The sequence below is a fragment of the Mustelus asterias genome, unplaced genomic scaffold (assembly GCF_964213995.1).
Source record: "Mustelus asterias unplaced genomic scaffold, sMusAst1.hap1.1 HAP1_SCAFFOLD_185, whole genome shotgun sequence".
Taxonomy (NCBI): Eukaryota; Metazoa; Chordata; class Chondrichthyes; order Carcharhiniformes; family Triakidae; genus Mustelus; species Mustelus asterias.
The window spans coordinates 115,316-137,316 of NW_027590183.1; the positions used below are offsets into that span (position 1 = coordinate 115,316).

Sequence of the window (22,001 nt, forward strand, 5' to 3'; positions counted from 1 at the left end):
GGGCAAAATCACTAAACCCACTATATCCTGGACTTACATGACTTTCTTTCACACCAATATGATCGCACGCTGCAAACATCAGACAGAGTCTCGCCACTCCTTCAATCGCCTGTTCTAATCTGTCCCGGTAGAATTTGGTCAACAGCAACAATTGGTCATCTTTACAGTTTGTCAAGAACTCAGTGATTTTAGAGTTTGGATCTGTGAACAGAAATTGGAAAAAAATGAAACACAATGAGTTCCTATCTGGACTGTTTTAATTGCCCGTAAACTTAAAACAACCCACTTAAATGTCATGTGAGCCATGTTATCGACTATCTTTCAGAAAACATTCATGATATTTATCTCATTTGTGAATAAAACCCATGTATCCAGCTGACCTCCAAATCACTTCATACCCCTGGTTAGTAAGAAGCAATTCACATCAACTTTCCAATATCAATTCCCTTTTTTGCAGGAAATGTTTTTGCGTCTCGAAGCATTTTTCAATTTCATTCCTGAAAGGTTTTGCCTTTATTTTAACTGCAATCGCCACAGCCGGGATTGGTCTATTCAGGAGCTTGTCTCGCTTGTAACATAACTTCTATCCCTACATGCTCTTGTCCTCTCGACATAAAATCCAACATTAAATTGTTTGTTTTACTTTATGCTCCCTTTTCACGATATTTTAACAATCTATATTCAGGAATTCCCAAGGTTCTGTAGAGCTTCCAAGTTTCTAGGTTTTCCACATTTGGAAAGGGCCCTGTTCTATCCCTTATTGAAAGTGAAGGACCTGATATTGGCCTGCATTTTAATCTATTTGCCACAAACGTGCCAATTCACTTAATTTACTGATATTTCATTGCATATTGCCAGCTATACTGACGACAATGTTTCAATAACTTTGTGTCATAATCAGTTTTATATATCCATTTTTTTATTCCATCATCTAGGCTGTCAATAAATTTGGTTAGTAATTGTGAGCCTAACACAGATGCTTCTGGAACACAGCAAGTTGCATCCTGACAGTCAGCCTAAATCACCATTTACCTCATCTCTATCCCTTGCTTTTCCACCAATTTCACAATGAGGTCACAAATTTGCCTTCAATTGCATGACAGAAATTTTAAGAAACTCTGTCCAAATTCCTTCTGGATGTCTATGTAAACAATGCCTATCGACATGCACTAGACATTGCTTTCAGCACAACTTCATTATATCAGTTTTACTGGTTTATAATTTGCTGCCGCTATGTTCTTCTCTGCTCCTTGTGTGAACTGCAGGTTCATGCATGAGGTCTGGATTCATTAACAGGACGGTGAAAACTTGGGAGTATTTTCTGAACCTACCATTGTCCAAAGTCAATCTTTTTGAAGATATTGGATATACTCCGCTGTTGAAACCTTCAGCCATTTTTGTGACAGGTGTTTTCGATTCTGGTGCTCTGAAATAGACAAATCCAGAGCAGGGTTAAATGGAAACTGTGAAGTGAAAATGCCTTGTTTGTATCTTTACGCAGCAATGTGATTTCCAAAATTTATATGGGGACAACCTTTTAGTATTTACAATCTCACAAACACCATGTAGATATGGTAGATCTGACGGTGACCCCACAACCTTGGTACTGCCTCTTCAAAAAATCATCTTGATTTCATTTGCCCTTGAAAATCCCTGGCCCATGTCCAGCCTCCTTTTCTCCAAAACACATGACGATAACTTTACCTGATAAATGTAGACACACCTTTCTTGGAACTTGTTTGAATACATCTAACTAGGTTTCCACCTACACCACAATACTGAAACAGCTCTTATCAAAGTCAAACATTACATTCTAGCAGAAATAAAATGGTCAGTGAAGTATCTTCAGCCGACTCTACGTCTCTGAAGCCTTTGGCACAGTTTGTCACATGATCATCTCTTCACTGCCTTCCAGCTGGGTGGAAATTGTCCCTGTTTGTTTATCCAGTAAATCGCACAGCACATATCACTGGCATTGGTTTATCTTCCCAATCCCATTCTCTGGACTCCCACTGGGTGGGCTATCTGTTTATCATAAATGTATTGCTTGCCAGCATATAAAAAATAGTGTCACACATGCAAGATGATCTTACAAACTGCCCTGAAACTTGTTTCTTGTATCCTAACTTGCACCACGTCTCATTAACCCTAGATCCTTGTACACCATCTGGATCGAGCTTCTCAAATATACCCACTGACTCAAACTTCCCAGCCAGATATTATAGCCCAGCCTTAGATGTTGGCAATATTTCCGCACTCCTGAAAGTTTGGCCAGTCCTTATTTGGATTCTTCTATACATGGGTCCCTTGCCTTCAGCTGCCAAGAGACTACGCTCTGGAGTACTCATCCCACACATCTTCCAGCCTGTGGAACTCTTTCTTTAATTGAGATACTCATGAAGAGCTATGGATATGAACAAACTGCTTTAGCATTGGGAGATAGGGTGGCAGAATGGTTAGCACTACTGTCTCACATCTACAAGGACCTGCCTTCGATTCCCGGCTTGGTAACTGTGTGTGGAGTTTGCACATTCTCCCCGTATCATTGTGGGTTTCCTCAGGCTGCTCCGGTTTCCTCCCACAGTCCAAAGATGTGCGGCTTAGGTTGATTAGTCATGCACGATTGTCCCTTAGTGTGGCGGGATGTGTTAGTTAGAGTGATTAATGGGGTAACTGAGTGGGGTTGTGGGGATAGGTCCGATGCGTGATTGTTGTCGGTGCAAACTCGATGGGCGGAATGGCCTTGTTCTGCAGTTAGTGTTTCTATTATTTCTGTGAGGTTTCTGGGTGTCCTTCCTTCTACTTCTTTTGTATCTTGGGATACGGCATCAAGTAGGCAGACTACCAGGGGAAAATTGAAACGTCAAAACACAATCTCTGTAAAGAGGTTCAATGTCTATCCCAGACCTTGCAATGCCCTCCAGGTAAGGAATTTCTCACTCATGCCGGTGAACATGGCATGCTCCCCTTCCAGGGAAACCAGCAGTAAACCTGGCCACAGAAAATGAGTAAATTGTCTGAAGGACAACCCCATCGAATCTTGACTTCCTGGAGCCAATAACAGCCTACAATGCCAAAGCAGGAACGGGAGGGGTTTATCTCCTGTTACCGCACATCCTCCCCATCTTCACATCCACCACTCCCCCCTTCGCTTCATCTACTGCGGGTGCACCGAGATCGGAAACGGGGGGCAGAACTGCAAAAATTAACAAATTAACATGCTTTTCAGAAAACCAGAAAATGTGTGCAGTCAAGGTGAACTTCCCTTAAGGTTATTCCATGGAATCCTGAATGCCTCAAAATAAGCAAGAATTCTGAATGTGTGTGAACAGAAGCAACTGACAGCTCTAAGCGATTGCTCCTTGCAACATCCCTCCAACATAAGTCCACATGGTGAGCAGGATTCCGATAATTTGAACCCTCAAACTGGGATTGTGTCTTTCTGAATGACAACGTTGGGGGGGGGGGGGGGGGGGGGGGGGGGGGTTGAGAGGAGTGAGAGCGAGGGAAAGGAGTGGACTCCATGGCAACATCCTCCCCAGGTTAAACACTGACTCCATTCTGCCTGGGTTCCACACTGTCTGAATACATCCTCCCCGGGTGACACACTGTCCTATTTCACTAACGGCACCCTCCTCGGGAAACACACTGATCTCGCTGACTCCATCCTTCTGTAGATTTATACCGACAAACCCAAATGTTCCATTCACTGTCATCCTGAAGTAAATGATAGTCTTGTTTTGCACAAGCGTACAAAGAACAAAGGACAATACAGCACAGGTACAGGCCCTTCGGAAAAGACATATTGACAGGCTACAGAGGAGATTCACTAGGTTGATTCCAGAGTTGAGAGGGTTGGCTTATGAGGATAGACTGAGTAGACTGGGGCTGTATTCATTGGAATTCTGAAGAATGATCTTATAGAAACATGTAAGATTATGAAGAGAATAGATAAGATAGAAGCAGGGAAGTTGGTTCCACTGGCAGGTGAAATAGAACTAGGGGCATGGCCTGAAAATAAGGGGAGCAGATTTAGGACTGAGCAGATTTAGGACTGAGTTGAGGAGAAACTCCTTCACACAAAGCGTTGTGAATCTGTGGAATTCCCTGCCTGGTGAAGCAGTTTAGGCTTCCTCATTGAATGTTTTTAAGGCAGGGAGAGATACATTTTTGAATAAAAGGAATTAAGGGCTATGGTGAGTGGGTGAGTAAATTCAGCTGAGACCACGGAAAGATCAGCCATGATCCTATTGAATGGTGGAGCAGGCTCGAGGGGCCAGATGGCCTATTCCTGATCCTAGTTCTCATGTTCTTATAGCTGCAGTCGATGGGTAACTGGACGACCCACTCAAACTCCCGTTGCCTGGACCTAGATTAGCCCACCTACCTGACATCAAAAGAAGATTCAACAGGAGTGTTAGAAATGTTTCAATTGCTGTATTCTCATCAGAAACATTAATAAAGTTCACAAACTGATCTCAGAGGCTCCATCCTCCCCGGGTTACACACTGTCTGATTGCACTGACTCCATACTCTCCGGGTTAGACACTATCATCTCACTGGCTCCATCCTCCCCGGGTTACACACTGTCTGATCTCACTGGCTCCATCCTCCCCGGGTTACACACTGTCTGATCTCACTGACTCCATACTCTCCGGGTTAGACACTATCATCTCACTGGCTCCATCCTCCCTGGGATATGCTCTGTCTGATCTCACTGACTCCATCCTCCCCGGGTTACACACTGTCTGATCTCACTGACTCCATACTCTCCGGGTTAGACACTATCATCTCACTGGCTCCATCCTCCCTGGGATATGCTCTGTCTGATCTCACTGACTCCATCCTCCACGGGTTACACACTGTCTGATCTCACTGGCTCCATCCTCCCCGGGTTACACACTGTCTGATCTCACTGACTCCATCCTCCCCGGGTTACACACTGTCTGATCTCACTGACTCCATCCTCCACGGGTTACACACTGTCTGATCTCACTGGCTCCATCCTCCCCGGGTTACACACTGTCTGATCTCACTGACTCCATCCTCCCCGGGTTACACACTGTCTGATCTCACTGACTCCATCCTCCCCGGGTTACACACTGTCTGATCTCACTGACTCCATCCTCCCCGGGTTACACACTGTCTGATCTCACTGACTCCATCCTCCCCGGGTTACACACTGTCTGATCTCACTGACTCCATCCTCCCCGGGTTACACACTGTCTGATCTCACTGACTCCATCCTCCCCGGGTTACACACTGTCTGATCTCACCGACTCCATCCTCCCCGGGTTACACACTGTCTGATCTCACTGACTCCATCCTCCCCGGGTTACACACTGTCTGATCTCACTGACTCCATCCTCCCCGGGTTACACACTGTCTGATCTCACTGACTCCATCCTCCCCGGGTTACACACTGTCTGATCTCACTGACTCCATCCTCCCCGGGTTACACACTGTCTGATCTCACCGACTCCATCCTCCCCGGGTTACACACTATCTGATCTTGCTCACTCCATCTTAGACAGAATGAAAGTGGAAGTTCCCTATTTTTAAACAAACTCTTTACAATACAGGCATCAATGCCATTTTCCTTCTTAACTCCTCACTTAATTGCGCAGAAGTAGGCCATTCAGCCTATCAAGTCTGCACCAATCACAATCCCACCCAGGCCCACGTATTTGCCCTGCTGATCCCCTTGACACGAAGGGGCAATTTAGCATGACCAATCAACAGGACCTGCACATCTTTGGAGTGTGGGAAGGAACTGGAGCACTCGGAGGAAACACATGCAGACCCGAGGAGAACGTACAAATTCCGCAAAGACAGTCACACAAGCCGGGAATCGAACCTGGTTCCTCGGTGCTATGAGACAGCAGTGTTATAACCATTGTACCACCTGTATCTGAGGTCATCATTACAGATTAGAGAGCAGCTTCCTCGATGGTCAACTGATGGAATGCGACTGGCCCGGATGGGGTACCCGGACAAGCACTCAGATCATGCTCAGATCAGCTGGTGGGGGTATTCGCAGACATTTTCAACATGTCTTTACAACAATCTGTGGTCCCTATTTGCTTAAAGAAAACGACCATTATCCCAATACCAAAGAAAAGCCTAGCAGCATGCTTAATGACTATTATCCGGTGGCTCTGACATCCATCATTATGAAGTGTTTCGAAAGGCGAGTCATGGCATCAATCAATTCCAGCCTCCTGACTCCGTGGATCACAACAGTTCGCCTCCCACCACAACTGGTCCACAGCAAACACCATCTCCCTGGCCCTGCACTCAACGCTGGAACACTAGATAACGAATATTTGTCAGACTCCTATTTATTGACTACAGCTCAGCCTCCAACACCATTATTCCTACAAAACACATCTCCAAACTCAGTTGCCTGGGTCTCCGCTCCTCCCTCTGCGACTGGATCCTGAACCTCTGAGCGAAGAGACCACAATCAGTAAGGATAGGCAACAACACCTTCTCCACGATCTTCATCAACACCAGTGCCCCAGAAGGCTGTGTTCTCGGCCCCCTACTTTATTCCTTTTACACCTATGACTGTGTGGACAAATTTCCCTCCAACTCGATTTTCAAATTTGCTGATGACACCACCGCAGTGGGTTGGATCTCAAACAAAGACAAGACTGAGTACAGGAATGAGATAGAAAATGTGGTGAACTGGTGCAGCAACAATAATCTCTCCCTCAATGTCAACGAAACGAAGGAGATTGTCATCGACTTCAGGAAGCGTAGAGGAGAATGTACCACTGTCTACAGCAACAGGGGCGAAGTAGAAAGGATCCTGAACTTCAATTTTTCAGGTGTCCAGATCAGCAACAACCTGTCCTGGTTCCCTTCTGCCGACACTATAGTTAAGAAAGTCCACCAACACCTCGTCAGAAGACGAAGGAAATTTGGCATGTCAGCTATGACTCTCACCAATTTTTACAATTGCACCTCAGAAAGCATTTTCTGATTGTATCAAAGTTTGGTTTGACTCCTGCTCTGCCTAAGAGCACAAGAAACTTCAAAAGGTCGTGAATATCGCCGAATCCATCACGCAAACCAGGCTCCTGTCCACTGACCCTGCCTACACTTACCGCTGCCTTGGCAAAGCAGCCAGCACAATTAAGGACCCCACTGTACCCCAGACATTCTCTCTTCCACCTTTTTCCCCTCGGGAAAAAGATACAAAAGACTGAGATCATGTACCAACCGACACAAGAACAGCTTCTTCCCTGCTGCCATCAGACTTTTGAATGGACCTACATTGCATTAAATTGATCTTTCTCTGCACCCAAGCTATGCCTGTAACACGGCATTCTGCACTCTTTCGTTTCCTTCTCTATGAACGGTATGCTTTGGCTGCATAGCGCACAAGAAACAATACTTTTCACTGCATGTTAATACATGCGACAATAATAAATCAAAACAAAACCGTGTTGCCCCTTGCTGGACATGCCAGCTAACGTTTAGTGATTCATGCAATGAAACACCTGGATCTCTCTGTACTTAACTCACCTGCAGTCTCTCTCCTTTTAGACAACAATCTGCCTTTTGATTCCACCTACTTGAAATGCATGACCTCACACTTGCCCACATTAAATTCCACTTGCCAAGTTTTCACCCAGTCTCCCAGTCTATCTGTATCCCTTTGCAGCTTCACAATATCCCCATCACAACATGCCCTCCCAACTAACTTGGTTTCATCGGCAAATTTGGAAACCTTACATTCTCCTCCTTCTGCCAGGTCACAAAACAATTGTCAGCCAAGAATTGATGCCTTCGGTGCTGCACTAGTTATACCTTTCCAGTCTGAAAAGGAGCCATTTATTCCAACTCAGTTTTCTGCCTGACAGTTTTCAATCCACGCTAACGCACTTCCTCCAATTCCATGGGCTTTACTGTGATGCGCCATCCTGTTATGCATCACCTTGTCAGATGCTCATACAGGGCCCATAATGAAGAGAGATCTGGTGCTGTGTTTACTCAGACAAGCGCTTGATTGCAGTAATTTAGAGGGTGCAGCAGTGTTTACACAGACACGGCCCGGATTGTAATAACAGATCTTTCTATGAAACATTGAATCATCCAATTGCTGCAGTGCAGGAGGAGGCCATTTGGTCCATCCAGTCTGTACCGCCCACAATCCCACCCAGACCCTATCCCCGTGTTGACCCTGCTAATCCCCCTGACACTGAGCAGCAACTGAGCCTGGCCAGTGCCCCTGTGCTGCTGATGTTTGGAGAGTGTGAGGAAAGGGCCGCAGACACGGGGAGAATGTGCAGACTCCACACAGACAGTGAGCCAAGGCCGGGAATTGAAGCCGGCTCCCTGGCGCTGTGAGACCGCAGCACCAACCACTGAGCCACCGCGCCGCCCACAATGTAACTGACCGTTCCCCGCTCTGTTAATATGATACAAATGATGTTGTCCAGTACTTCCCCGGAGCGGAGAAGCTACGGCATCTCCTCCGGAGCCTTCAACATGTCATTGATGAAGACGAACATCTCGCCAAGGCCATCCCCACACCCCCACTTCTTGCCTTCAAACAACCGCACAACCTCAAACAGACCATTGTCCGCAGCAAACTACCCAGCCTTCAGGAGAACAGTGACCAAGACACCACACAACCCTGCCACAGCAACCTCTGCAAGACGTGCCGGATCATCGACACAGATGCCATCATCTCACGTGAGAACACCATCCACCAGGTACATGGTACATACTCTTGCAACTCGGCCAACGTTGTCTACCTGATACGCTGCAAGAAAGGATGTCCCGAGGCATGGTACATTGGGGAAACCATGCAGACGCTGCGACAACGGATGAATGAACACTGCTCGACAATCACCAGGCAAGACTGTTCTCTTCCTGTTGGGGAGCAGTTCAGCGGTCACGGGCATTCGGCCTCTGATATTCGGGTAAGCGTTCTCCAAGGCGGCCTTCGCGACACACGACAGCGCAGAGTCGCTGCGCAGAAACTGATAGCCAAGTTCCGCACACACAAGGACGGCCTCAACCGGGATATTGGGTTCATGTCACACTATTTGTAACTCCCACAGTTGCGTGGACCTGCAGAGTTTCACTGGCTGTCTTGTCTGGAGACAATACACATCTTTTTAGCCTGTCTTGATGCTCTCTCCACTCACATTGTTTTGTTTCTTAAAGACTGGATTAGTTGTAAGTATTCGCATTCCAACCATTATTCATGTAAATTGAGTCTGTGTCTTTATAAGCTCTGTTTGTGAACAGAATTCCCACTCACCTGAAGAAGGGGCTTGCAGCTCCGAAAGCTTGTGTGGTTTTTGCTACCAAATAAACCTGTTGGACTTTAACCTGGTGTTGTTAAACTTCTTAATATGATACAAAGACGGGCTGTATTTACACAGGAAACCGCCATTTTAATCCTTAAGCTGAATGTTGTTGAAGTTGAAACTTTTTCTGGGCCGTTAATTCCTCAAACCCGGAAATACCCGGACACGCAGCGACAAACGGCAGTGCGCCTGCGCGCAGTCGGAAGCGGGCCGCACCCTCCCGGAGTGAAGTTCGCGCAAGCGCACTCAGGGCGGCGAGGGCTGGTTTCCGGCGATTGGTCAGCTCCCGGTCACGTGCTGCGAGCGGGCAGTGACTTCAGACCCCCCTCTCCAGCCGCGCGCAGAAACCGTTAACGGCCGCTTCCAGCCACGTCACTGAGGGGGCGGCACCTCATTGCGTCATCATTCAGATTTACATACAGCAGGGAAACAGGCCCTTCAGCCCAACTTGTCCAGGCTGCCCCTGTTTTTAAACCCCTAAACTCGTCCCAATTGCCCACATTTGGCCCATATCCCTCTAGACCCATCTAACTAAATGCTTTTTGAAAGACAAAATTGTCCCCACCTCTACTACTCCCTCTGGCAGCTCGTTCCAGACACTCACCACCCTCTGTGTGAAATAATTGCCCCTCTCACCTTCGACCTCTGCCCTCTAAGGTTTAGACTCCCCGACCTTTGGGAAAAGACATGAACTGTCCAGCTGATCTGTGCACTCATTATTTTGTAGACCTCGATAAGATCACCCCTCAGCCTCCTACGCTCCAAAGGAAACAAGTCCCAGTCTATCCAACTCCTCCTTAGAACTCAATCCATCAAGTCCCGGGAGCATCCCAGTAAATCTTTTCTGTACTCATTCTAGTTTAATAATATCCTTTCTATAATAGGGTGGCCAGAACTGTACACAGTATTCCAAGTGGGGCCTTACCAATGTCTTGTACAACTTCAACAAGACGTCCCAACTCCTGTATTCAATGTTCTGACCAATGAAACCAAGCATGCCGAATGCCTTCTTCACCACTCTGTCCACCTGTGACTCCACTTTCAAGGAGCCATGAACCCGTACCCGAGATCTCTTTGTTCTGTAACTCTCCCCAACACCCTACCATTAACTGAGTAAGTCCTGCCCTGAATCAATCTACCAAAATGCATCACCTCGCATTTGTCCAAATTAAACTCCATCTGCCATTCGTCAGCCCACTGGCCCAATTGATCAAGATCCCATTGCAACCCGAGATAACCTTCTTCACTGTCCACTGTGCCACCAATCTTGGTGTCATCTGCAAACTTACCAACCATGCCTCCTATATTCTCATCCAAACCATTAATATAAATGACAAATAACTGTGGACCCAGCACTGATCCCAGAGGACACCGCTGGTCACAGGCCTCCAGTTTGAAAAACAACCCTGGACAACCATCCACTGGCTTCTGTCATCAAGCCAATTTTGTATCCATTTAACTACCTCACCCTGGGGTCCATGATGGAGGTTGTGCAACAACCTGCCATGTGGTACCTTGTCAAAAGCCTCATTGATTCACTGCACAATCCATCACTGCACCCTCATTCTCCATTGGTGCATTCTGCTGTCCATCAGCTGAACACAGCCAATAGGAAGCCGCTCCAGCAGAATGATTGACAGCCAGTGTGGGTGGAGTCGGGCAGATTGTGATGAAGCAGCGACTCGCTGTGGATTCGCTGCCATTGGGGACAATCCCAGCCAGCAAGAGGCAGCAAGGGCGGCACCTTCCGTCCCCAAGCGCAGCATTCGCACCATCCCACTTTCTCTTCCATTTGGACAGCACCACAAACAGCTTCTTGTTGTTCTTCCATTGGCAGCACCCCCGGGTGCTCCCGTTCCAGCACCTTTCCTCTTAATGATGGGGGAATGAGGCTCTCATAGCCCAGAATAAACATCCAGCAACACCGCCAACTCCCAGCTTCCGCACACTTATCACCGTAACTCCGGGTGCTTTCTACTCATCCTCCCTCTCTGGACAAGTTGCACTCCCTGCCTCATAACCGGATCATTCCGGGTGACTTTCTGCACCTGGTTAGCGGAACTTTATCTACTTGTCTGAAATATATTATCAAAGTACACCTGCAAACCGAGATACGGAGACCTCATAATTGATCCGAGCCCTCATAATTGACAAGGGACACATCAAATCGAGGGGAGGCGGGAGAGCAAATTGCTCAGGGAGGGAGCAAACAGAGTGAGCAAATTGTTCAGGGAAGGAGGAGAGAGGAAGAGAGAGAGCAAGTGGTTCAAGGAGGAGGGAGAGGAAGAGAGAGAGAGAGAGGGAGGGCGCAACTGGTTCAGGGAAGGAGGAGGGAGATATAGAGGGAGAGAGAGGAAGAGATAGAATGAGAATTCAGGGAAGTGGAGAGACATATACTCAGGATGGTGCGGCACGGTAGCACAGTGGTTACCACTGCTGCTTCACAGCTCCAGGGACCTGGGTTCGATTCCCGGCTTGGGGCACTGTCTGTGTGGAGTTTGCACATTCTCTTCGTGTCTGCGTGGGTTTCCTCTGGGTGCTCCGGTTTCCTCCCACAGTCCAAAGATGTGCGGGTTAGGTTGATTGGACATGCTAAAATTGACCCTTAGTGTCCTGAGATGCGTAGGTTAGAGGGATTAGCGGGTAAATGTGTAGGGATATGGGAGTCGGGCCTGGGTGGGATTGTGGTCGGCGCAGACTTGATGGGCCGAATGGCCTGTTTCTGCACTGTAGGGTTTCTATGATTGATGATCTGTTTTCAGACTGGAATCACCCAGATATTCTCAGTGTTATAATGCTGTTTATTCAGACTAGAATCTCCCAGATATTCTCAGTGTTATAATGCTGTTTATTCAGACTAGAATCTCCCAGATATTCTCAGTGTTGATGGTCTGTATTCAGACTAGAATCTCCCAGATATTCTCAGTATTGATGCTGTTTATTCAGACTAGAATCTCCCAGATATTCTCAGTATTGATGCTGTTTATTCAGACTAGAATCTCCCAGATATTCTCAGTATTGATGCTGTTTATTCAGACTAGAATCTCCCAGATATTCTCAGTGTTATAATGCTGTTTATTCAGACTAGAATCTCCCAGATATTCTCAGTATTTGATAGTCTGTATTCAGACCATCAATACTGAGTATATACTGGAATCACCCAGATTTTCAGTGCTGAGGCTGTTTCTTTTCAAACACTTTCTCACCGTTATTCAGTCACCATTTCCTCTCGCGCACGCTCAGACGGCATGCTGATGCATGCGTGTTGAGTGGTCCCGCGCCCTGTTTCCAGTTTGATTCAGCATAGGCGCATTGCCGGTCATGACTGTCCCTGCGCAGGCGAGAAGCCCAAGGGAGGAATTACGCTGCCCCCCTCCTCGTGTAGCCAGATGTCAATCAACTGTCCCTCGCCAATAGAGAGCTCAGCCTCATTGTGGTCACTGATTGATAGAAAGAAACCCAGTAAGTTTGATGTATTACTGTCGCATGTATGAGCACACAGTGAAAAGTATTGTTTCTTGCACAAGGTACAGACAAAGCATACCATTCATAGAGAAGGAAACGAGAGAGTTCAGAATGTCATGTGACAGTGATAGCTATTTTAGAGAAAGGGGAGGAGATGGAATAGTAGAGGGACAGACAGAGAGAGAGAGAGCAAATGGTTCAACAACAGAGAGCAACTGGTTCAGGGAGGTGAGGGAGAACAAAATGGTTCAGGGAGGGAGGAGAGAGAGAGAGAGCAAATGCTTCAGGTAGGGAGGAGAAAGAGCAAATGAAAATTCATCCAAGATGGTGCGACAGACTCCTTGCGAGCTGTGCACAGCCTACACTCTCATTCTATGGTTCTAAAACTCTATTCGAACTCTTTTAAACTCTCCAGACTTTTGAATGAACCTACATTGTATGAAGTTGATTTTTCTCTGCACCCTAACAATGACTATAACACCCAACTCTCTACTTTCCTTCTCTGTGTTTGGTATGCTTTGTCAGTATAGCACGCAAGAAATAATACTTCTCACTGTATACTAATACATGTGACAATAATCAATCAAATGGCTCAGGGAGGGAGGAGAGGGGGCAAATCGGGTGGCACAGTGGTTAGCACTACTGCCTCACTGCGCCAGGGACCCGGGTTCGATTCCTGGCTTGGGTGACTGTCCGTGAGGGGTCCACACTTTCTCCCATGTCTGTGTGGGTTTACTCGGGATGCTCCAGTTTCCTACCCTGGTCCGAAAGACATGATGGTTCAGTGCATTGGCCATGCTAAATTCTCCCTCAGTGTAGCCGCACAGGCACTGGAGCGTGGCAACTCAGGGATTCTCACAGTAACTTCATTGCAGTGTTAATGTAAGCCTACTTGTGACACTAATAAATCAACTTTAAACAGACGTGGGCCATTCAGAAGTGTTCTGGAATTTAACATGATCACAGCATTACGATCCCACTTGATATTAACATCTGATAAGTCACGTCCAAAGATGGAACACGGCTTCACATATTTGAATAACATTTTGGCGAATTGGCAAGAGCTGGAGGCCAAGGTCTCCGCTCGCCTGAATAGCTGGACAGGACTGCTCTGAGTGCGAGTTCTCATCATAAACCAGCTGATTGCCTCCATGCTGTGGTACCGGCTGGTCACTTCCACCCCTCCCCACCTTTGTCATAAACATCCAGAGAACACTCGTAGAGTTCTTCTGGGAGAAAAGACCGCACTGGGTCACTGCTGTGGTTCGGAGTCTCCTGCTGAGGGAGGGCGATCAGGCACTGGTGACCTTCCACCTTCAGACCCTGCAGGGGTACCTCCTCGTTGAATCCCCTCCTCAATGGTGTGCCCTGGCGATGTACGTCTTCCGCCAGGTGTGAAATTACTCTCCCTCCTTCTGAAAGTCTGGGTCATGGTCACCTCGAGGTACATCTCTCCCCTGTCTGGAGGAGCAGCTGTCGTTCGGAAGCCGCTGCTGTGGAATCTGCTCCTCCACCAATACCATTTCAGTTGGCTGGCAGAGAGGAAGACTGACTGCTGTGTGACAGGGTCAGGGACGTGCTGGTGGTGGAGTGGACTGGATGACACCCCACGAGCTTGCTGAGTATGTGGTGGAGGACTTTCAGCTCATGGCTAATGGAATCTATGACCTGAGAACGGTCGTGCTCGGACACGACGTCACACGTGGTCTTGAGGAGGTACAACTGCGTGATGGGATCCCGTCTAAACGTACCTGCTCGGGCGGAACTTCACATTGACCCGAAACCCAGACCTCACTTCCTGGATCTGGCACCCCATAGTTTGAGCTGCCTTGCAGTAATACCCTCCATGCCTTTTGCCTCAGCACAAAGGGTTTCCTGTCTGGGCTGCTGCTGCACACCTTCCACTACTGTATCCTCACCCATCACCCGCACACGCCTTGGTTCGCCTTGCTGCTGTCTGGCGGTGGAGGTTCCCACTGGAGGTCCCCCTCTGAAGGGATCCTCTTCCAATACATTGGGGACCTGGGGTGGAAGCTGGTGCACGCAGCGATACCACGCAACCGTAAGTTGTACCGATTCACTGGCTCACAAGAAACCTGCCCTTCTTGGGATCTTGTGGAGTCCGTGGGCCACGTCTACATTCAGTGTCTTCGGCTGCACTCCCTTTTGGTTCCCCCAAATAACTTTCATTGATGTTCTGTTTGCACTTCAGTCCCACGCTCCTGATCTACGGGCACCTGGTACGGAGGGGTAGGGGTGAGGAAGGCAGAGGACCTCCCTGTGAACCTGCTCCTGGGCCTGGCTAGATTGGCCATAATTAGGCCCAGGCAGACGGCAACCAAAATGATCGTCCCACACGACTGTCTTCCCCTCGACTGGAGCTACATACGTGGCAGGGTGTCCCTGGAGAGGGAGCATGCTTAGTCCACAAGCACCATTGAGGCCCGGCAGGGGCTGGCGTCCATTATCGATCCCTTTAATCACGTGCTGATTTGATATTTTAAGTTTCCTTTACACTTTGCTTTATTTTGCTGAGGGCAGTTCCTGACTTTTTTAAGGGGCCACTGCTTTTATTTTGTCCCTCAGTTTATCTGATTTATTTGGTTTGCCAATAGGATGAGTTCACCTGTGGGCTTGTTGGAAGGAAATTGGGAGCACAAGCAATTCACACCAATGGTTTCTGTCCCTGGCTGTTACTCAGGGCCACCCAACTGATTTTACACTTTGCTCTTCAAGAACTAAGGGTCATCTCTCACGACACTACTAATGCCCTCTCTGATATACACAAATTGCCCCACCACTGGCTCCCTGTTTTTTATCGTTGCTGCTTCCTCACTTCGCATCTCAATTTCTATCTTCCCTGCGTCTGTATCAGTGTGTCTCTCTCCAGCTCACTGTTCTTCCTCCTCTCCCTGACCCCCGTCTGTCTCAGTGTCGGTTCGCCCTGGTCTCTCTCTCCTTTCTGATTAACATATCTCATCGCCTCTGTCTATCTCCAGAATCTGCCTCACACGGACTGATCCCCTCGCCTGGCCCCCCCACCCAGCTGCTTTCTCTCCACCGGTTGGTGTCCACACCTCTGTCTCTGGTACTGAGATCAGTCAGATCGTTACCCTGGCAACACAGGAAATCGCTCAGCAAAAATAACTGAAAACGGAAATAACAAAACCACCATCACACACCCTGTTGGAGAGCAATCAAAGTAAAGGAGACAAAATGGTTACCCGGCACACAAAATGGACTCTGGGAAAAGACATTAAGAGGCACTGACTTTGGGCACAGACATTACATAAAGAGTTAAAACCTTTAGTGTTTAAATTACTGCAGGAAACAGGTCAGACCTTGAGGCACCTTAAACTCGAGATAAAAGCAGACCCAGAACAATGAGTTTGATGACGAGATCAGCCACTGATGAGGGACATAAATGCATAAATGTATATAACAAGATCAGCCATTGATGGAAGACATAACTGCATATATGTATCTACTCTATGTATAACCATGTGTTAACTGTCGATGTCCGTACCTGTCGACTCAACTTGTAACGATGTGCTAACGGCTAATGTCCACACTGTCTATTATCTAACAATGTATAAAAGATGCTCAGCTACCATTGTGTAGTTGAGAAGGTGAGTGCCTGTACTGTGGAGTGCCAGCGCTTCTCCCAAAGCTTTGTCTGAATAAAACTGTTTGTTGAACCTCCAAGTCTGACTCCGAAGTGGCGAATTTCCCACAACACACCCTCAGTTCAGTTCAGAGGAAGATTAACCCAGAACAGTCAACCAGTTCTGTTTAACAATGAAACTGCAATTCCAATATTGCGTGTTTTACGGACCAAAACGTGACGCTGTCGGGGGCTTGTGAAATTCAGGCGCGGTGTTTCACGAGACACAAACTGCTCCAACTTCATGGTACATCACACAGCCTTACACTGGATAATTGTGCTTGGTGCTCACACACTCCACATCTCACTCAGCATTTCCAACCTCACCTTATCATCTTTTTGTACTTGCTACAGGACCAGAGTAAATGGAACTTCCTCTTACCTTCCTCTCCAGAAAATATATGGAAGCTGTTTGAACGTGAAGGGTTCTCTCTGGCTGGCGCTCTCACAATACTGTGCTGGTTCACCTCTTATAGTTCTTCAGGCCACAATCCCTGCTGAATTGTAACTGTGGATATTCACAATTAATCCAGCGCTCCCCCGGAGATCTGATTATGCCAAGAGAGAGAAAGAGAGTCAAATAGAGCCAGTGTGAATCAAAATGACAATTTAGCCACATACCCGACATCAAAAGATGCTGAAGGGGAAGCAGGAGTGTTGGAAATGTTTCAATTACAGTATTACCATTCGACATATTAACGAAGTTCACAAACTATCTGATCTCATAGACTCCATCCTCCCCGGGTTACACACCGTCTGATCTCACTGACTCCATCCTCCCCGGGTTACACACTGTCTGATCTCACTGACTCCATCCTCCCCGGGTTACACACTGTCTGATCTCACTGACTCCATCCTCCCCGGGTTACACACTGTCTGATCTCACTGACTCCATCCTCCCCGGGATTAAACTAGAAAGGGTGCAGAAAAGATTTACAAGGATGCTGCCGGGACTTGATGGATTGAGTTATAAGGAGAAGCTGAATAGACTGGGACTTTTTTCTCTGGAGCGTAGGAGGCTGAAGGGTGACCTTATAGAGGTCTATAAAATAATGAGGGGAATAGACAAGGTAGATAGTCAATATCTTTTCCCAAGGGTAGGGGAGTCGAAAACTAGAGGGCATAGGTTGAAGGTGAGAGGGGAGAGATACAAAAGTGTCCAGAGGGGCAATTTTTTCACAGAGGGTGGTGTGTGTCTGGAACAAGCTGCCAGAGGTAGTGGCGGAAGCGGGTACAATTTTATCTTTTAAAAAGCATTTAGATAGTTACATGGGAACAATGGGTGTAGAGGGACATGGGCCAAATGCGGGCAATTGGGATTAGCTTAGGAGTTTAAAACAAAAAGGACGGCATGGACAAGTTGGGCCGAAGGGCCTGTTTCCATGCTGTAAACCTCTATGACTATGGGAATAGATAAGATAGAAGCAGGGAAGTTGGTTCCACCGGTAGGTGAAACTAGAACTAGGGGGCATGGCCTGAAAATAAGGGGTGCAGATTTAGGACTGAGTTGAGGAGGAACTTCTTCACACAAAGCGTTGTGAATCTGTGGAATTCCCTGCCCGGTGAAGCAGTTGAGGCTGCCTTATTGAATGATTTTAAGGCAAGGATAGATAAATTTGGAGGCCATTTGGTCCATCCAGTCTGCACCGCCCACAATCCCACCCAGACCCTATCCCCGTGTTTACCCTGCTAATCCCCCTGACACCGAGGAGCAATTTAGCATGGCCAACGCACCTATCCTGCTCATCTCTGGAGAGTCGGAGGAAATCCCCGCAGACACGGGGAGAATGTGCAGACTCCCCACAGACAGTGAGCCAAGGCCGGCAAAGTCAGCGAGGTGAAAGTTGTGCAGGAGAAGCCCAGACAGGGCAAAAGGGAGGGGAGGGGATTTCCATGAGACACAAACATTGTGGGTTCCAGTTCTCTCTGTCTATAGAGTTTGGGATTTGGGGCTGCTGTGGCAATACACGTGTTGCACTGTGAATGTGCACATATCCTCGTATTCAATCAACCTCTGTCAGTTTCCTTGCATTTGTTGATTTACAGCCGCACAAAGCAATTTAGTTTCATGTGCTGAAAATGCTCAGACAGGGCCCAGACTGAAATAATGGAGAGAGATCTGGTGCTGTGTTTACTCAGACAAGCGCTTGATTGCAGTAATTTAGATGCTGCAGCAGTGTTTACACAGACACGGCCCGGATTGTAATAACAGATCTTTCTGTGAAACATTGAATCATCCAATTGCTGCAGTGCAGGAGGAGGCCATTCGGTCCATCCAGTCTGTACCGCCCACAATCCCACCCAGACCCTCTCCCCGTGTTGACCCTGCTAATCCCCCCTGACACTGAGCAGCAACTGAGCCTGGCCAGTGCCCCCTGTGCTGCTGATGTTTGGAGAGTGTGAGGAAAGGGCCGCAGACACGGGGAGAATGTGCAGACTCCACACAGACAGTGAGCCAAGGCCGGGAATTGAAGCCGGCTCCCTGGCGCTGTGAGACCGCAGCACCAACCACTGAGCCACCGCGCCGCCCACAATGTAACTGACCGTCCCCCGCTCTGTTAATATGATACAAAGACGGGCTGTATTCACACAGGAAACCGACATTTTAATCCTCAAGCTGAATGTTGTTGGAGTTGAAACTTTTTCTGGGCCGTTAATTCCTCAAACCCGGAAATACCCGGACACGCAGTGAACAAACGGCAGTGCGCCTGCGCGCAGTCGGAAGCGGGCCGCACCCTCCCGGAGTGCAGTTCGCGCAGGCGCACTCGGGGCAGCGAGGGCTGGTTTCCGGCTCGCGGATTGGTCAGCTCCCGGTCACGTGCTGCGAGCGGGCAGTGACTTCAGACCCCCCCCCTCTCCAGCCGCGCGCAGAAACCGTTAACGGCCGCGCCACGTGACCGCGAGCCGCTCTCACTGAGTGGGCGGGACCTCACCGCACCCTCATTCCCCATTGGTGCGTTCCGCTGTCCGTCAAATGAACACAGCCAATAGGATCCCGCTCCAGCAGAATGATTGACAGCCAGTGCGGGGCGCACTCGGGCAGCTTGTGATGAAGCAGCGACTCGCTGCCACTGGGGACAATCCCAGTCAGCGAGAGTCGGCGCCGCTGAAGCGGAGACTTTTTCTCTTATTTAATTCCTTACCGTGACTCAAAGATTCGGTGTGAAGCCGCTGGGAAAGCCCCGCACACGCAGTGAGAAACGGCGCGGCGCCTGAACTCCGCACTCGAGGCGACGGCGGCTGATTGTCCCGCTCGCCGATTGGCCAGATCCAGGTCACGTGCTGTGCGTCGGCAGTGACGTCAGAACGCCCCCTCCAGCCGCGCGCGGAAACCGTTTAACGGCCGCTTCCAGCCACGTCACTGAGGGGGCGGCACCTCATTGCGTCATCATTCAGATTTACATACAGCAGGGAAACAGGCCCTTCAGCCCAACTTGTCCAGGCTGCCCCTGTTTTTAAACCCCTAAACTCGTCCCAATTGCCCACATTTGGCCCATATCCCTCTAGACCCATCTAACTAAATGCTTTTTGAAAGACAAAATTGTTCCCACCTCTACTACTCCCTCTGGCAGCTCGTTCCAGACACTCACCACCCTCTGTGTGAAATAATTGCCCCTCTCACCTTCGACCTCTGCCCTCTAAGGTTTAGACTCCCCGACCTTTGGGAAAAGACATGAAGTATCCAGCTGATCTGTGCCCCCCATTATTTTATAGACCTCTATAAGGTCACCCCTCAGCCTCCTACGGTCCAAAGGAAACAAGTCCCAGTCTATCCAACTCCTCCTTAGAACTCAATCCATCAAGTCTCGGTAGCATCCCAGTAAATCTTTTCTGTACCTTTCTCGTTTAATAATATCCTTTCTATAATAGGGTGACCAGAACTGTACACAGTATTCCAAGTGGGGCCTTACCAATGTCTTGTACAACTTCAACAAGACGTCCCAACTCCTGTATTCAATGTTCTGACCGATGAAACCAGGCATGGGGAATGCATTCTTCACTCTGTCCACCTGTGACTCCACTTTCAAGGAGCCATGAACCCGTACCCGAGATCTCTTTGTTCTGTAACTCTCCCCAACACCCTACCATTAACTGAGTAAGTCCTGCCCTGGATCAATCTACCAAAATGCATCACCTCGCATTTGTCCAAATTAAACTCCATCTGCCATTCGTCAGCCCACTGGCCCAATTGATCAAGATCCCGTTGCAATCCGAGATAACCTTCTTCACTGTCCACTGTGCCACCAATCTTGGTGTCATCTGCAAACTTACCAACCATGCCTCCTATATTCTCATCCAAATCATTAATATAAATGACAAATAACAGTGGACCCAGCACTGATCCCAGAGGACACCGCTGGTCACAGGCCTCCAGTTTGAAAAACAACCCTGGACAACCATCCACTGGCTTCTGTCATCAAGCCAATTTTGTATCCATTTAACTACCTCACCCTGGGGCCCATGATGTCGGTTGTGCAACAACCTGCCATGTGGTACCTTGTCAAAAGCCTCATTGATTCATTGCACAATCCATCACTGCACCCTCATTCTCCATTGGTGCATTCTGCTGTCCATCAGCTGAACACAGCCAATAGGAAGCCGCTCCAGCAGAATGATTGACAGCCAGTGTGGGTGGAGTCGGGCAGATTGTGATGAAGCAGCGACTCGCTGTGGATTCGCTGCCATTGAGGACAATCCCAGCCAGCAAGAGGCAGCAAGGGCGGCACCTTCCGTCCCCAAGCGCAGCATTCGCACCATCCCACTTTCTCTTCCATTTGGGCAGCACCACAAACAGCTTCTTGTTGTCTCTTCCATTGGCAGCACCCCCGGGTGCTCTTGGTGCTCCCGTTCCAGCACCTTTCCTCTTAATGATGGGGGAATGAGGCTCTCATAGCCCAGAATAAACATCCAGCAACACCGCCAACTCCCAGCTTCCACACACTTATCACCGTAACTCCGGGTGCTTTCTACTCATCCTCCCCCTCTGGACAAGTTGCACTCCCTGCCTCATAACCGGATCATTCCGGGTGACTTTCCGTAACTGGTTAGCGGTTACCGGAACTTTATCTTCTTGTGTGAAATGCATTATCTGCACATTCCAGCGGGAACATCTTTATCTCCAGGCAAAGGCAGCCTTGACAGAGCATCCGCATTGCCGTGTTTCTCACTGACAGCACCAACACCCACCTCTGCAATCAAACTGCTGCCATGGACGGTATCCCAGTGAATGGTCCAAGGATGGAAGATAAAATATAGGAATTATGAATGGGAGTCAGTAATTCTGCCCTTCGAGCTCAGTCACAACATCATCATGGCAGAGCTTTTAGTTTCTTGATGCAAAGACGATGCCTCAGCCTTCTTTTTCCACCCGAGCAAACTTTTCCTCAGCTTTCGTCAATGATCTAGAAGCGAATACTATGGATCTTCCTCTCCGTTTGACATAACGTTAGACAGGACAACCTCAATCCCATTGGGCGAGGCTTCGCATGTAAGCTGCAGCGGTAACTTTTTCAAATTGAACTCGCATTTCCAATCTCTTCAAA

At 48.3% G+C, this 22,001-nt stretch overlaps 1 protein-coding gene across 2 annotated transcripts in view; it reads right to left on the bottom strand.

Annotated features, from left to right (window-relative positions):
• LOC144485335 (NACHT, LRR and PYD domains-containing protein 3-like) overlaps positions 1–19,711 on the bottom strand; it is a 71,324-nt gene extending 51,613 nt beyond the window's left edge. The window contains exons 1-4 of one of the 2 annotated variants that reach the window (XM_078203527.1): positions 19,602–19,711; positions 16,841–17,006; positions 1,332–1,426; positions 38–201 (exon numbers count right to left, since the gene is read on the bottom strand). In XM_078203527.1, coding sequence (XP_078059653.1) covers positions 38–201; positions 1,332–1,395 — 228 coding nt within the window. In that variant the 5' untranslated portion in view covers positions 1,396–1,426; positions 16,841–17,006; positions 19,602–19,711. Of the gene's footprint in view, positions 1–37; positions 202–1,331; positions 1,427–16,840; positions 17,007–19,060; positions 19,153–19,601 lie in introns of those variants that run through there. The other variant, XM_078203528.1, reaches the window with a different exon arrangement.
• Between the last annotated feature and the right edge of the window lie 2,290 nt (positions 19,712–22,001).